We start from the raw sequence: 16,555 nt of genomic DNA on the forward strand, positions 1-16,555 counted from the left end.
TCCTCTTGCTTTTCCTCCTCCAGTAACCAAGGACCCAAGTGACTCAAACATGCCTCTTAGTTATTCGGAATCTTTCTAAACAGGGTCCAAATTAGTTTCCCATTCTGTGCCTAGAAAGTGGAAATGCAGAGCGTTTTTTAATGCGCAGAGGGCATATTCCAAGTCATTCTGTGGGATGATACTTTTCAGTTTCAATGTCGTGTGATAGAAAACAGTGTGCTGGCCTCGTTTTTTTTCAAGCAGCAAATTGTTGTTTAACTTCTCTTCTCCGGGACAAGCGGCAATTAGCGCTGCTCTAGGGAGCAATGGTGAAAGTATTTTTAAACATGTCTTTCCAGGTGTCCCCTGATCCGACACGCCCCCACCAACATGTCTGAGCAATCTTCAACATCAGACTGCAGAGGAAAGTTCTGACAATTTCGAGGCATTTTTATGTATCCGTTCTATTTTATGCTTACAATTAAATGAAATTGTCCCAGGGACAGGTCATTGTAAAATGCTGAGTGATACAAGTGCTGGAGTTTTATTATCATGTATAATTAATATTGGAAACATAAAATTGCAGTTACTTGTTAATTATCTGAGACGTCATCTCAAGTTACCCAGCGCTGTGAGTTACATTTAAAATTTAAACTCTGCCCTCCCCACCCCCACCCCAATGCTCCCCGATGTAGTTTAAACACAGGGGTATCATTTGGGATAACAGGGTTCCTTTCTTGGCTTTGTGGTTTTATAGTTATTAATAGTGTCTCCCCCAAATCCATTTTTATGTATGGATGGCTCTATGACTGATGAAAAGTCTGTCTCTCTCTGCAGACCGTGAGAGTTGTGGCATTTTCCAGAAACATGCTTGACATTCAGCAAGATGGTGCTTGACTTTTAGTTTCTGTAGGAATTGCTGTGGCAGAGCTAACTGTCAAGATCACAAATTTCTCCTTGTCATGAGCTGCTCTGAATTATATGAAATCTAAGGGCATGGCAATAGAAACAAGTATTTCTCAGCTGTGCATTGCTCCTTGCCAGCCTGTTGGAAAGGGACCCTCGGGCGTTGTGGGCTCTGGGTGCTGACAGCCAAACCTTTCCCATTGCAGATTACGTCTTTGTCACGCCGGTAGAAGTGGACTCGGGCGGGTCATATATTTCACAGGACATTTTGCACAACGGCAGGAAAAAGCGGTCGGCGCCGAGTGCCAGCAGTTCCCTGCATTACCGATTTTCAGCATTTGGACAGGAACTACACTTAGAACTTAAGCCCTCGGCGATCTTGAGCAGTCACTTTATTGTCCAGGTACTTGGAAAAGATGGTGCTTCAGAGACTCGGGAACCCGCCGTGCCGAGATGTTTCTATCAGGGATTTATCAGAAACGACAGCTCGTCCTCCGTCGCTGTGTCTACGTGTGCCGGCTTGGTAAGCACCCCCTACTCCCTCTTTCCTGTGTTTTGTGTAACTGGAATGAACAGATGTCTGCAATCCTAAGCGCTCTTGCAGCCAACGCCACACATTCAGACTGTCAGCTTTGATACGTATAATATTCTCAATTGAATTAATCTAATCTGCTCCCAGTAAAAGAAAATCTAATAGAACTTTAATTACCATTTAGAACATTCTTTTGATGTTTAATGGTCTGGGCCTCTACATTCTCCATGTTTGAGACAATCCCCAAGGAAATTAACTTGATAGATGCCATTCTCTTTGGAAAGTCTTGAGAAACCAGGCTTTATATAACTCTAACAAGCTGTGCGCCTCTACAGTGCTTTGAAACAGGGAAAACTGTATTTAATGCAAAAGTGCATTCACAGCCCTGGGAAGCCCAACCTTCCCTGTGGAAGGGAGGCCTCTTGTTTTCTTTTAACTAATCTGTTCATGTTGTCCTGCTCACAGAAGACGTCCTTTTAGAGTGTGATGTGGTGCGTTCCAGAGGCTGGGGGGATTAAGTGTGGCATCCGGGAAGGCAGGACACTTAAAAAGGTTCGGGACAAGCGTTATTTCCTCTTGTGTAATCCTCAGCTCTTGCACTCGAGACCAAGAATATTGGTATAAATGATACTTGTCTCAGGATTCAGTCATCTGTGAGGCAATAAATGGTGATCTGGGTTGATTTCATCTTGTGTTGCAATTGAGAAGGGTCTGTAACTGACAGAAGAGTTTGTGTGTGTTGGGACACACCGTGGTCGTGCTCTGGTGTGACTAGAAGAAGGAAAATTTGAGAAAGCCCAGTTGAGGATGTAGTTTGTAATGTATGTGATACATCATGACCTAGCAAGGGAGAGGGGCTTAGGCGCTGGTGAGTGAAGACTCCCATGTTCTTGGCTAGCTGAAACTGATATTATTTAACTTTTTTTTCATATTGTGACTTGACATGTAGCTAAAATCTTTTATCACAAGCAGAGTTATATTTTTTTGGTATGGTCTTTAAAGTATAGAGTGAAGAAAAGATTTAACGATTCCCAACTAAGCTAGATCTGTGTAAATGAATGTGGCTTACTAATGACCTATGTATTCTAACGTGGTTACACATGCATAGGTGCCCACCCCCCACATGAAGATATCTTGTTTTTGTTGTTTGGTTGGTTTCGTTGTGATGAGTCTCCTGCTCTTTTGGGAGCATCCTCCTGTCTGTCCTCTCCTCTATTTCAGTATCCTGATGTCTTCAGAAGGAGGTTAGGTTCTCCATCATAGTGGCTTAAACTATCCCATTCCAGATAAACCCAGTGGTTAAGAGTAGTCTGTCCAAGTTCATTTTCATACCAGTCCTTACTAGCAGAGCCTTGGGAAAGTTATGAGCCTCTCTGTGTCTTAGTGTCTTTATCTCTACAACGAGAATAAGAAGAGGGTTTACATCCCAGGGCTGTGGTGATGAAGTGACTTCCTATGTGGAAAGTGCTACAGCAGTTCTTGGAAGGAACTTAGTCTCCCCATATTTAATGCACTCAGGAGTCCACTCTGTAAGTGATAGGAAAACTGACCAACTATTCCATATGCATGGATGTTGGGCTGTTTCTCCTAAGAAGGAGATTCACTTTTGAACAGGGAACAGATGACCACTTAACACATAGACTGAGGCAAGTGAAATAGTTGCATCTTTGGGATGGAGGGAAAGAAGTCATTGGCAACCACATCTGCCTGTGTATAAGGCAGTTAAAAATTTTTTTTCTTTGCATACCAATCTGATTTTTGTTTGTTTTTATTTTTAGTTTTTAATTTGATTTTTATTTTATATTGGACTGTAGTTGATTTACAATGTTATGTCAGTTTCAGGTGTATAGCAAAGTGATTCAGTTATACATATACATATATCCATTCTTTTTCAGATGCTTTTCCCATATAGGTTATTACAGAATATTGAGTAGAGTTCCCTGTGCTATACATTAGGTCCTTGTTGATTTTCAATTTTATATATAGTATATGTTAATATACTATATTTAGTTTATAAATAGTATATGTTAATATACTATATTTAGTTTATATATAGTATATGTTAATCCCAAACTCCTGACTTATCCCTCCCCCCCACCTTTCCACTTGGGTAACCTTAAGTTTGTTTTCGAAGTCTGTGAGTCTGTTTCTGTTTTGTAAATAAGTTCATTTGTATCTTTTTTTTAGATTCCACATGTAAATGATATCATATGGTATTTGTCTTTCTCTAACTTACTTCACTTAGTATGGTAATCTCTAGGTGCATCATGTTGCTGCAAATGGCATTATTTGAAACTCACATTCTGTTCCTACTTTTCAACAAACCAGCCGCATATACTTAACTTTGCTTCTCTAGGCCTCAGTTTCCTCTCCTGAACCATGTGAAATGATTTATAAGACCACTGCCATCTCTAGGCATCTGACTCTAATTATCCAATTGGTTGGCCTCATCAGGGCCCATAGGGAAGGGGAAGGGAGAGCATAAAGCTTATCCCCCTTGCATTTACCCACCTCCCCAAGTCCCTGCCAAACAACTGCAAAATACAAACACATACAGCCAACCTTAATCAAACAATAAGAAAAATAAAACAGGGAAGAGGACCCAACCACAGATGAAAAGCTGAGACACGGCTCTGTATTAATTTTTGTAACTTCTATTGAAGTTATGTGTACAGAAAGATGCAAAAATCATAGAGTACAGCCAAATGAATCTTCACAAAGTTCACACCCCTGTAACCAAGAACCAGATCAAACAGGACATTAGCAAAGCCTCAGAAGAACCCCCACCCCCACCCTGCATCCCCATCCAGACACTTTCCACCAGAAATAACCACTATCCTAATGTGTAACATAGCTTAATTTTGCCTATCTAAAAATTTTTTACATAAGAAAGAGAGGGTCATATAATATTCCTCTGTGTGAATATTCTACATTGCTTCCATCTAATTGGTAGTGGACATTGAAATTGTTTCCAGTTTGGGGCTGTTGTGAGGAGTACTGCCAAGCATTCTTGTCTATGCCTTTTCATGAGCTTATGGACACATTCTGTTGGAAACATACCAAAGACTGAAGTTGCTGGGTCATAGGGTAATATATATGTCCTCCTTTCCTAGATTCTGCCAAACAGCTTTTCAGAGTGGTTGTACTAATATATACTGCCATCAGCAGTGTATGAGAGTTCCAGTTGCTCCACATTCTCATCAACACTTGCTATTGTCTGTCTTTTCCATTTTAGCCACTCCCATTGATGGCTGTGAAGTGATGTCACATTGTGGGTTTTTAGTTTGTGTTGTTCTGATGGTTAATGAAGTTGAGTATCTTTTCTTATGTCTACTGGCCACTTGTATACCCTGTTTTGTGATCTATATCTTATATGGACACGAAGTAGTATACAGGTTTTCCCCATTATCTGAAAGAAGAGCGTTCCTATGAAATCTTTTGTAAGCCAAAATGACAGAAGCAAAGAAGCAATTACCTTAGGACACATCTTGGCAATGAATGCACAGAATAAATGGACATAAAGCACAAGTGCTCACAGACAATTCAAAGCTACAGTGGCTTGATGCAAAGATTCTGAGTGCAGTTCCTGGGGAATGAGCTCGGTGGCGCCACTCTCCCTGCATAGGGTGAGCTCTGCCTCTGTATGGGCTATAGCTGCACAACCAACAAACGCACACTGACCCTTATGATTGTTTTTATCTTTCTCAATTTCTTGTTTTATTTACTCATCCCTGCTCTGACCATTATTTTTGCTTTGGGTTTGTTTTGTTTGTTTTGTGTGTGTGTTTGTTTTCATAAAAATGAAAATCCTCTTTGGATTTCTTTTGGTTAGGTAATTGGGTCTTTTGTAAAAGCAAAGTGACATAAAGCAAACTTGCGAAAGTGGAGGATTCCTGTAAATGTTTTCAGCCCAAATTGTGGTGCTTTTTCCTTTCTTTGTGAATAGAAACAAGAATTCTGAGCCAAAACACCTTTGCCAACTTAGCATCTTTGATGCTATGGCTTTGCACCTCTAACAATGTGTTGACCTGCATATGGAACACTATGGAATAGCAGTAGTGAACACTGGGAGATCACTTGAGGCTCCACATTGAGGAATCACTTCACCGGGCCCATTGAGAGATGGGGATGGACGGAAATAATCATGCCAGGAGGAAGAATTTATCCTTCCAGCTAGCCAGAACCCATCAACACTGCTCACCTCCTTTGGTCAAACCAGGGGTTCTTATCTTCTCTAAAGTGAATTAGCAAGTGCTGTAATAGATTCAGAACAGTGAGTGATTCAGAGGTTCAGGAGAGGGACAGGTCTCTAACATGCTTGGAGGAGAACCTCATCAAAGGTCACAAGCCACTCTTCTTCCACAAATACAGAAACTGACAGGAAGTGAAGGAGACTGAGAGATGAATCTTCTTCTACCTGAAGTGTCTACATCAGTGTTTCACCAAGAGGGGGATGGACAACTGGCATCTGAATGACTTTCAAGGTTCTAGCAATTTTCTAGTGTGCATCAATGCATATTAAAAAAAATAGTAAGTCAACTTTAGATAACAGAGTACTGGCAGGAAAGCTAACCATTACCTTGACTGCTAGGGAAACCCCAGGAGCAAGTGAGAAAGGGTAAAAGGGTTATAATAATGAAATATATATATGTGTGTGTATTTACATGTGTACATACATACTCCAGCTAGGATTTCTCTGGCAGGGAATTTAATTCAGAATTAAACTATGCTCAGGACTTCCTAGATAGCACAGTGGTTAGAAGAATCCACCTGCTAATGCAGGGGACTCAGGTTCGATCCCTGCTCCAGGAAGATCTCACATGCCACAGAGCAACTAAACCTGTATACCACAACTATTGAGCCTGCGCTCTAAAGCCCGTGAGCCACAACTATAGAGCCCATGTGCTGCAGCTACTGAAGCCTATATGCCTAGAGCCTGTGCTCCGCAACAAGAGAAGCCCCCACAATGAGGAGACTGTGCACCACAATGAAGAGTAGCCCCCACTCGTTGCAACTAGAGAAAGCCTGTGTGCAACAACAAAGACCCAATGCAGCCAATTAATTAATTATTTTAAAAAAAGAATTAAACTATGCTCAAAATATTCTCTCAAAATGTGACACCCCCTCCCCCATGATGGGTCTCATTTTATTCAGGAGTTAAGTAAGCAGTTATTTACTTGGAATAACCCATCAAACAGAAGTTGCAAGCTTCCACGAGTGAATCCTGCCTGCCTTTATATTTGGGGGCCGGGGGGAGTTGTTTTTTAAATTTTGGATGCCTTTCAACAGGAGCAAGCTCTCTCCCACTCACCACTGCCCCCTACACCTGGCTACTTTATGCCCTCTGAAGGTTATCTGAGTTTACAGAACTTTGTCCCAGAATCTCAGGGTTGCAGGTGAACCAGATCTAATCACTCTCTCCTATCTGCATTCTTTCTACCATACCCAGCTTCTCCTTGACCACCACGTTGATGAGATGGTCATTACATCCAAAAAGCCCATGCCATTGTCAGGAGACCCTTCATATTGATGTTGAATTACATACAACCTGCCTTCTTATGACTTTCACCTGTATTTCTTTTTTTTTTTTTTTTTAATAAACTTATTTTTTTTATTTTGGCTGCATTGGGTCTTTGTTGCTGCATGTGGGGGCCACTCTTCGTTGTGGTGCCTGCGCTTCTCATTGTGGTGGCTTCTCTTGTTGTGGAGCACAGGCTCTAGGCACACAGGCTTCAGTAGTTGTGGCATGTGGGCTCAGTAGCTGTGACTCATGGGCTCTAGAGTGCAGGCTCAGTAATTGTGGCTCACAGGCTTAGTTGCTCCATGGCATGTGGGATCTTCCAGGACCAGGGATCAAACCTGTGTCCCCTGCATTGGCAGGTGAATTCTTAACCACTGTGCAACCAGGGAAGTCCCTCACCTGTATTTCTTTTTTTTTTTTAATTAATTAATTTTATTTTATTGGCTGTGTTGGGTCTTTTTTGTTGTGCGCGGGCTTTCTTTTAGTTGCGGTGAGTGGAAGCTACTCTTCATTGTGGTGCGCAGGCTCCTCATTGCCGTGGCTTCTCTTGTTGCAGAGCACGGGCTTTAGGCGCATGGGCTTCAGTAGTTGCAACACATGGGCTCAATAGTTGTGGCTCACGGGCTTAGTTGCTCCACGGCATGTGGGATCTTCCTGGAGCAGGGATCGAACCCATGTGCCCTGCATTGGCAGGCAGATTCTTAACCATTGCACCACCTAGGAAGCCCCCTCACCTGTGTTTCTTAATTTTGCTTTCTGGAATGGTAGAACACACCTGTGTCTGTCTTCCTACATACTAGGAGATCTCAAAGACCCTTCTGCCCCCAAAATGTTCCACCTCAGTGCTCCTTTTTCAGGAAGACAGCAATTTTCAGAGTGTGATCAGCTGCATTAGCTTCGCTTGAGGTGTTGAAAATTTCAATGTGTTTATGTACAATAGAAGGTCTGGGAGGCTGGGCCCAGGAATGTGTATTTTTAATTCTCCAATTGATTCTAATACATGGTAACATTAGAGAACATATAGGCAAGTTGTTTTCATAATTGCTGTTGGTTTGACGGACGGAGCCTGTTTCTGAAACTTAAGTGGAAATGTCACATTTGGAGAACCAACTGAAAAGATACATTGAATGACTCTGTCATTCAACTACTACTAAGTTTCTGTTACGTCAGGCACTGTGCAGAGCACAGGGTGGAGATAGCTTCAAGCAAGGTGGATGCTGTATTCTGCTTCACAGGATTTCATTCTAAGGAAGAAGTGGAGTGGTGATTTTAGACCCAGAAATTGTTATTTTATTTTGAACCAAGCTGTGATTAAGCAGAGCCCTGGAACAAAGGGTTCATGGAGTATGGTTTTAGATTAGCATGTTAACAACTTGGAAATGTTGTACATTAAAGATGTTTGCTTAACTCTGTTTAAAAGGTTTCCCTAACTTATTTGACTGCGGAAACTTTTTTTCAGGGAACCTCTCTTCATAGTCTGGTAGTGACAAGAAAATCACCAAGGCAATGATTCCCAAAAGAGATACTATAATATCACGTATTGATTTCTAGCTGATCAAAGGTGTCCAGGCATAAAAGGGTTTTATGACCCTATAAGTGGGATCATGGCCATATATTCCCATAAAATTCAGGAAACTTTAATTAAGCAAATGTCTTTGCTCTAATACATTTCTCACCTTTTAATGTGCTGATGTGCACTGGGAAGCTCCAAGAGGTGGAATTTTGATACTAATTTGACTACTCCCCCATCTCCCCTTTTAAGCCACGCTTCCATCAACAACTTGCCCAGGGTTCCATGGTTCGCCATGAAAGAACAATTCCTAGGTCTGAGATTATTTACACGTTATTGGTACCCGATGAATCCAATTACCACGTACGTCTTGCAGTTGGGAAAATGCACCTCTTGCTTAAATTCTGGACACTCAGCTCCATTCACAATGTGAAGATCAAGAAAAGAGGTGAGCAGAAGTGCCACCCGTATTGCATTTCCACCCAGAAATGTGATAGGTGGGTTCTTTATGTCTGATTAACCACCTCAGCGGGGATCCCAGCCAGTGGGCATGGTAGAGAGCTGTGCTGTTCCCTTGGCATCCTCTGTCCAGTCTCCGATTAGGTTTCAGCATCACATCAGTGGCTCAGAGTGGAATATGTACCACAAGATCCCTCCAGCCATGATTCCTGATGCATGGTCCAATTTTGTCACTTGGCCTTCCTTCCTTTCTTTTTGCTTTGTCCCCCAAAATGAAACCATAAGTGGCATTTCTACTCCATGGCTGGCTGCTCTAAGGTCCCCATTGTCTCTTTCTTAGTGGTGGCCTTTTTGGACTATAACTGCAGGGACCCATTCTCTGGAGAGCCAGGGTCCCTGCAAGGAGCTTTGGAAGCATTTGGGTTTCAATAGGCGGTAGGGGGACACTTTGATCTCCTTTTTTTCAGAAGTATTTTATGACTCAGAAAGTTCAGTCATTGAGTTGTCTGTTGCTGGTTGCCGGCTGCCCGGTAGTCTTTAGAAAGCTGATTTCCATTCATGAAAGGGCTGAAGTTAAGTGACCTTAGTCCAGACAGGCAGAAAGAAAGCAGGCTCTTCTGCTTTGTGGGGCCTCGTTAACCAGCAGAGGTTTGCTGCGTGACAGACCCCCTTGGAACTTTTCAGTCACTTGAGAGGATCATGTGAAATTAAGGATTAGACTGGGCTCTATTTACAAGTTTTTGGACACAGGCTGACCCAAATCAGAGATTTTTTTTTTTTTTAGGTTATGACTTGTTTCATCAGGGTAAAAAGATTTTTTTGCCTCTTTCCGGTATGCCGTCCTCAGACATGATTTGTGAAGATGATTATTTGCTCAGAACAACACTTTTAGCAAAACGCCAGCCTGTCTCAAAAAAAAAAATCACCAAGGTTTTTGTCAGAGAGCAGGACCCCCAGGCTGATTGGAAGGATGCTCTCATGGGAGGGCGAAAGGCTGATCCTTCCTTCCTATGCTCTCTGCCTGTTAGAGGATGGTCGCTGAAGCATCAGTCTCCCCAAGCACCAGAATTGTGAGTCTTGGGCTCTGAGCCTCAGTTTTCTCATCTGTAAAGTGGGCAATGGTAACTCTCCCTCTCTCTCTCTCTCTCAGGCTTGAGACAATCTATGATGAACTCTATCGTTGATTCTTCTTTTTTTATTGCTTTTTTTAAATTGAATTATAGTTGGTGTACAATATAGTGATTCAGAATTTTTAAAGATTGTACTCCATTAATAGTTATTATAAAACACTGGCTATGTTTCCAGGGTTGTACAGTATATCCTTGTAGCTTATTTTATACATGACAGTTTGTACCTCTTACTCCCCACCTCTATATTCCCCCTCCCCCTTCCCTCCCCCACTAGTAACCACTAGTTTGTTCTCTGTATCTGTGAGTCTGCTTCTTTTGGTTACATTCACGAGTTCGTTGTATCTTTTAGATTCCCTGTGTAAGTGATATCATACAGTATTTGTCTTTCTCTGGCTGACTTCACTTAGCATAGTGCCCTCCAAGTCCATTCACCTTGCTGCAAATGGCAAAATTTCATTCTTTTTGCGTCTCATCCCATTGTGTGTATACACACACACCTTTATCCACTCATCTGTTGCTGGACACTTAGGTAGGTTCCATATCTTGGCAATTGTAAATAATGCTGCTACGAGCATTGGGGTACATGGACCTTTTTGTATTCGTGTTTTTGTTTTTTTTCGGATATAGACCCAGGAGTAGAATTGCCAGGTCATATGGTGGTTCCTTGATTATTCTCGACTGTGGTCTAGGAGAGGGTCTAGAAAGGAAACAGTAATTGAAGCTTCTGCCCTGGAGCTTTTCAAGCTCGTCAGACAGGAAATGAGCCCTTGCATGTTGGCAGTCGTCCTGGTAAGATTCCCGGGGATTTTGTGGGGGAAGGGAGCCACTACTTGAGCAACTATGAAGACATAAAATGAGAGGAAGATAAAGAATCAAAGAGGAAGGAGCAAAGAAATCAATAAAGATTGGGATCAAGGCACTGATGATAAAGCAGGGCAGTGTAATGGCTTTGAGCTCAGACTCTGAAACCCCAGCTCTGGTCTTTACTAACTGTGTGACCCAGGTCAAATTATTTACCCTCTCTGGGCTTAATTTCTTCGCTGGCAAGATGGGGATAATGGTAGTCCCTCAGGGAGTTATGGATGCTTCACTGAAACAAAAATTCTCTGTGTACGATGCTAAAAACAGTGCCTGGTACATAGTAATAACATTGGTGGTGGTGATAATCTATCAAGTAGTAATTGGTATCATTGTAGCAGAATTGGCTAATGCCAGTCCTCCTTACCAGGAAAGTTTTAGCCTTGATAATAGTAACAGTTTATATTGATTGAGCACATATCAGATTATTGAAGCTGGAGCCATGGAGTGGAAGATTCAGCTAAGACACAGACCAAGGCCTTAATGATATTTAGCTGCCAGTTGCCGATATCGGTATTCAGGGTCTAGAGTAGCAATTTTTTCATGTGCTTCAAGAAGACCTGGGCATTTCAGGGGGAAAAAAAAACTACATATATTTAGGCTCCACCTCTGAAAGTTCAGTAAGTCCTGGGTAGAGCCTGGGTTTATTCTACTTGAATAAAGGAAAGAAGAGCTTCACAGTTGGTTCCAGGGGGCACTGAATCGTCCTGAAGAAGTCCACAAAGAACCTCCTCGGGAAAAATAGAAGACTAGTGGAACATGCTCCTGGAGAATTGTTTTTGCTTTTGGAATGCATCACACCTTATAAGTGTGGTCATCGATGCTCTGACTAGCGTTAGGTTGTGTGTGTGCTAAGGAGGGCAGGTAGGGGTGGCTAGTGTGAGTCCAAATGTACAGATAGTTCTTATTTCTATCTTGTAGGACTTTTCAGTGGCAAATGTTAGAAAAACTCCGTCTTGAACTCAGTTAAGCATAAGAAAATATATGTTTTGATCTCTGGGATCATCTTTCTTCTCTCTCCCTCTCCCTGTCTCTCCCTCTCTCCCCTCCTGCCCCTCCCCTCCTCCTTCCTTCTCCCCTTCCCCAACCTTGTTCTAGGATGACTAGCTTTCAGCAGGGCTGGACCCAAGCTACCCAGTGACGTCATCGCTGCCCTCCTTCTCTCAGCCCTTCAGCTCTTTTTGCTCTTCCTTGTTGCCCTTCCGCATGCAGGACCACCTGAATGCCAGACACGATTCAAATGTTTCCCTGGGTGCCTGACATCGCGTGTGACTTACGTAGCAGTGACTCCACAGTTGTAACCTATATCATACGTGAGAACACGTGGGAGGGGCTCTGGGCTTTCTTTGCTCTCTCATCTGTCAGTAAGCCTCAGAGGGCCACACTCAAACCATCTGTGTGTCCGAACAAGACTAAATCATATTTTGGTTTCCGTATTGACATGTGAATTCATGCACAGAAGGAGGTCTGGGATCACACGCCGCAGGCTGAGGGCTCCGTAGCTACGTATCAGTAGGAAGCTCTCTTTTTTAAAAAAAATTATTTATTTATTTATTTTTGGCCGAGTTTGGTCTTCATTGCTGTACGCGGGCTTTCTCTAGTTGTGGCAAGTGGGGGTTGTGGTGTGTGGGCTTCCCATTGTGGTGGCTTCTCTTTTTGCAGAGCACAGGCTCTAGGCATGTGGGCTTCAGTAGTTGTGGCACATGGGCTCAGTAGTTGTGACTCACAGGCTCTAGAGCACAGGCTCAGTAGTGGTGGCGCACAGGCTTAGTTGCTCCATGGCATGTGGGATCTTCCTGGACCAGGGCTCGAACCCATGTCCCCTGCATTGGCAGGCGGATTCTTACCCACTGCACCACCCGGGAAGTCCCTTGAAGCTCTTTTTGAAACGAGAGTTGATTCTTTTTGGTATGTGTGTGTGCCCGCCCTTGAAATGTACATAAACTGTGTTAGCCAATACTTTCTCGGAAGCTTTTTTTTTTTGGTGAAGTGCTTAAAAATAATGTGTGTCTTGGAGTTCCGTCCTTTTCATGATGTAAGCGTCTGTCTTATTCTTTTAACTGCTGTATATTTAATCATTCCCTTCTGATTAATGTGTTTGTCCCCAGTTTTTTTTTTTTTTTTTTTTTTGCTGTTGCTTAAAGAGTAGGTATCCATATGGGTCTTCTCAGTCGCATGCACTTCTGTATCTATGAGAGAGACAGACAGAAAGACCCACTTTGAAAGGCTGAGATGCCAAACACGCGTGGGATATTAGCTGTGGCCAGAGAGTGACTCGCTGATACTAACATCATCCACCCAGTGTCACTCTCACCTTGGTTGTATAACACGCAAAGTTACTGAGAACTCACTTCATCTTTGTTTTCCGTGAGCCTAAGACAGTCACTGAGAAAACGGGTTCTCTCCAACGAAGCATGTGTGCTGGTAAAATTGCATGGTTTCCCACCATCAACAATAAACAATTTAAGAGAAAATGGTACTGATGAATTCCTGAAGTCCAAGTATAAACAGGCCTAATGTTAACACTGCACACGAAGACTCTCATGACCCAAAATATTTGCCTGGGTTTCCTACACATCTCAGTCCACAAACCCAGGAGTTCCTCCCCAGTTAGATCAAGTTATTCCCATGGAAGCGTGTTCCCACGGCTTTTCTGTCCAATTACAGAGCCCCATACACTCAAATACCATAATACAAGTCTGGTGAGAGTGTTCTGTCTGGACCGCACGCTCACCTCTCCTGAAGGGATGCCTTTGATGTATGGAAGGATTTCATGTTCAGCTGAATTCTTTTGATTGCTTATTCATGCCACTGAGCTTTGGGATATCTTATCTGCCCTTATTACCACCACGAGTCAAGGGGGCATGCTTTCTAATATAAATTATAAAGTGCACATCACTAATTTACTAGAAGTCAGCTATGCGCACACCCTTCTTTAGAACCGGCACTTGAAAGGGATTGAGATAAGCTAGTCAAAGGAGATTATCTCTCTGATGATTTACTGAGTTCTCCCACAGCAGAATGCTGTTTGTCTGTGGGTTCATTCTGTGACTTTACAATCCCTCAGCTCCCTTTCATATGTTACTTGGTCACTTCCAGGAGGCAAATGAAGAGGTACCCCAAGTGACTGTCGGAATTTCGAGTTTCGGCAGCACAGAGATGTGGCCCAAAGAAGAAATTAGTGAAATGTGTTCTCACCCTTTAAATATGCTAATGTATTTTCCTAAGGCTTAGTCTTATCTCAAGGGTTTTATAGTCATTGTTTTCCAGTAAAAGGTGTTGAAGTAAGATGAATTCCAGTCCTTTTAAAAGATTCCTTTTGTGTGTAAAGCATATGCTAATTTCTATGTAATATTGTATATCTAACACCCTCACTTGTGATTAAGTAATATCAAGATCAGTGAGTCTTAGCATATAGAGCTTTAAAAAATGCAGATGCCTAGGGCTTCCTAGATGGCGCAGTGGTTAAGAATCCGCCTGCCAATGCAGAGGTCATGAGTTCGATCCCAGCTCCAGGAAGATCCCACATGCTGCGGAGCAACTAAGCCCGTGTGCCAAAAAAAAAAAATGCCTAGACCCTACCCTGGCTGAAGGCGGAATACTGAGGATGGGGCCCAGGTATCTGTGTTTTCAAAAGACTCCCCAGTTGATTCTAACGTGCAGTCACGTGTGAGGACCCTGGCTCCAGATAAACGTTCTCAGGGGCTTTAGAGATGCTATCACCTCAGAAATCCTTGTGCAGTCGTTTAAGAAAGCAGGATGGTATGTGGAAATACACAGGGTTTTAGAAGTTCATCTCTATCACTGAAGAGTCACATGATCTTGGTGAAAGTGTTCTTTTTAAAGACGTTTTATTTTGAAATAGTTTTAGGCTCACAAGCAGTTAGTTGCAAAGATAATATAGAGAGTTCCCATGTATCCTTCACCCAGCTTTGGGACATTATCAAATTATCTGAGAATCTAGTTACCGTGTCTGTAAAGCAGAGATGAAAAAGCAACAACAACAAACCTTCGAAGTGAAACCGTACACCTCAGGTTGGGACTTGAATCCGTGGGCTGGGATAGAGCTGTCCTGGTGCGTGTGGGTGTGTCATTAGCATATGCTAATGTAATACAATAAGTGCATAATGAGGCTCAGGGTCTACCAGAAGCCAAATCTTCCACCATCTTAAACTTAGTTGGTTCTCATCAGTTTATGTTATATCCTCAAGGGCTATGTCATTTATTTTTTAGAGGTCATGCCCTGCCCCCTTCACTCCTATTTAAATGAGATAATAATAACATAAAAACTGTGGGAGATACAATTCAAAATTGGCCCCCAAGCTTCCCAGCTGCCTGTGTACATACACCTTCTCCCAGTGATTCGATCAATTGCTAATTTAGATGCTGCTGGGAAGGGATTTTGTAGATGTAATGAAGGCTTCAACTCACTGGACCTTAAGATAGGGAGATTGTCCAGGTAGATTTGACCTATCCTACGATCACACAGAACCGGAGAGTCAGAGAGCTTCATAGCTAGAGGGATTTGACATGGGAAAAATTCTCTGTTGCTGGCTTTGGAGGTGGAGGGGGCCACATGGCGAGAAATGCAGGTGGCCTCTAGGTGACAGCCAGCAAGGAAACGGGGCCTTGCTCCTATAACTAGAAGGGACTGAACTGTGCCCACCACCTGAGTGAACTTGAAAGTGGATTCTTCCCCAGAGAAAGGAGCACAGCCTGGCTCAGGCAGAGACCCTGAGCAGAGGACCCAGGCACACTGTGCCCAGACTTTTGACTTGCAGAACTGTGAGCTAATCGGGGTTATTTTTAAGCTGCTAAATGTGGTAATTTGCTCTGTAGCAATAAAAAACAAATGCAGAAAAGGTCTAGAGTGCTTACTCTGCAGCTGGCGTGAACACACAGTGAGTCCCTTTCCTCTGCAGAATCACAGTCGTTGGAGATCAGCCGTCAGCGCGTCACGCTGCCTCATGGGGCAGATGGGGCAGGTGGGGCAGTGTGTTCGAGGAGAAGCAGCAAGCTTGCTTCAGTTTCACTGTTTACAATTGCGCAGGAAATTGCGATGTTTAGCCCAGGGTTTCTCAGGGCACCACTGACAGTGTGGATGGACTTGAGTCGGAGGGGAAGGGGAGGTTGCTGTGCGTGGTAGGTTTCTTAGCAGCATCCCAGGCCTTTACCCACTAGATGCCAGTAGCAGCCCCCTGGTTGTGCCCAAAAATGTTTCCAGACATGGCCAAGTGTTCCCTGGGGACGTCATTGTCCCCAGCTGAGAACAACTGATACAACACTCACAAACTGGCCTTTTTTTTAAGAACTTTTATTGAGATACAGTTAACATACAATAAACCGTGTATATTTAGAGTGTACAATTTGGTATCCCAGTCTCCCAATTCATTCCCCTCCAACCCTCCCCGCTTTCCCCACTTGGTGTCCATATGACAAACTGGCCTTTTTAATAGAATGCATTTATGTAAGTTTATTTTTTTCGGTGTATACTTGTTGATTTCAATGCCATTAAGAATAATGATTTTATGTCCTTCACCTACTTTTGAGGAATTTTGCTGGGGAGATAGAGATGAATGGCATATGGGGGCTGGAGGGTAGATTGGGTAGTGGCAGGAAAACTGTCTGGAAGTATATTAAAAGATGTGTATTTGCTTTTG

At 42.9% G+C, this 16,555-nt stretch overlaps 1 protein-coding gene across 1 annotated transcript in view; it reads left to right on the top strand.

Annotated features, from left to right (window-relative positions):
- ADAMTS18 (ADAM metallopeptidase with thrombospondin type 1 motif 18) overlaps window positions 1-16,555 on the top strand; it is a 150,790-nt gene that overhangs the window by 2,136 nt on the left and 132,099 nt on the right. Inside the window, exon 3 of the mRNA XM_057712145.1 lies at window positions 1,092-1,408. Coding sequence (XP_057568128.1) covers window positions 1,092-1,408 — 317 coding nt within the window. The remainder of the gene's footprint in view (window positions 1-1,091; window positions 1,409-16,555) is intronic.

The sequence above is a fragment of the Hippopotamus amphibius genome, chromosome 16 (genome assembly GCF_030028045.1).
Source record: "Hippopotamus amphibius kiboko isolate mHipAmp2 chromosome 16, mHipAmp2.hap2, whole genome shotgun sequence".
Classification (NCBI taxonomy): Eukaryota; Metazoa; Chordata; class Mammalia; order Artiodactyla; family Hippopotamidae; genus Hippopotamus; species Hippopotamus amphibius.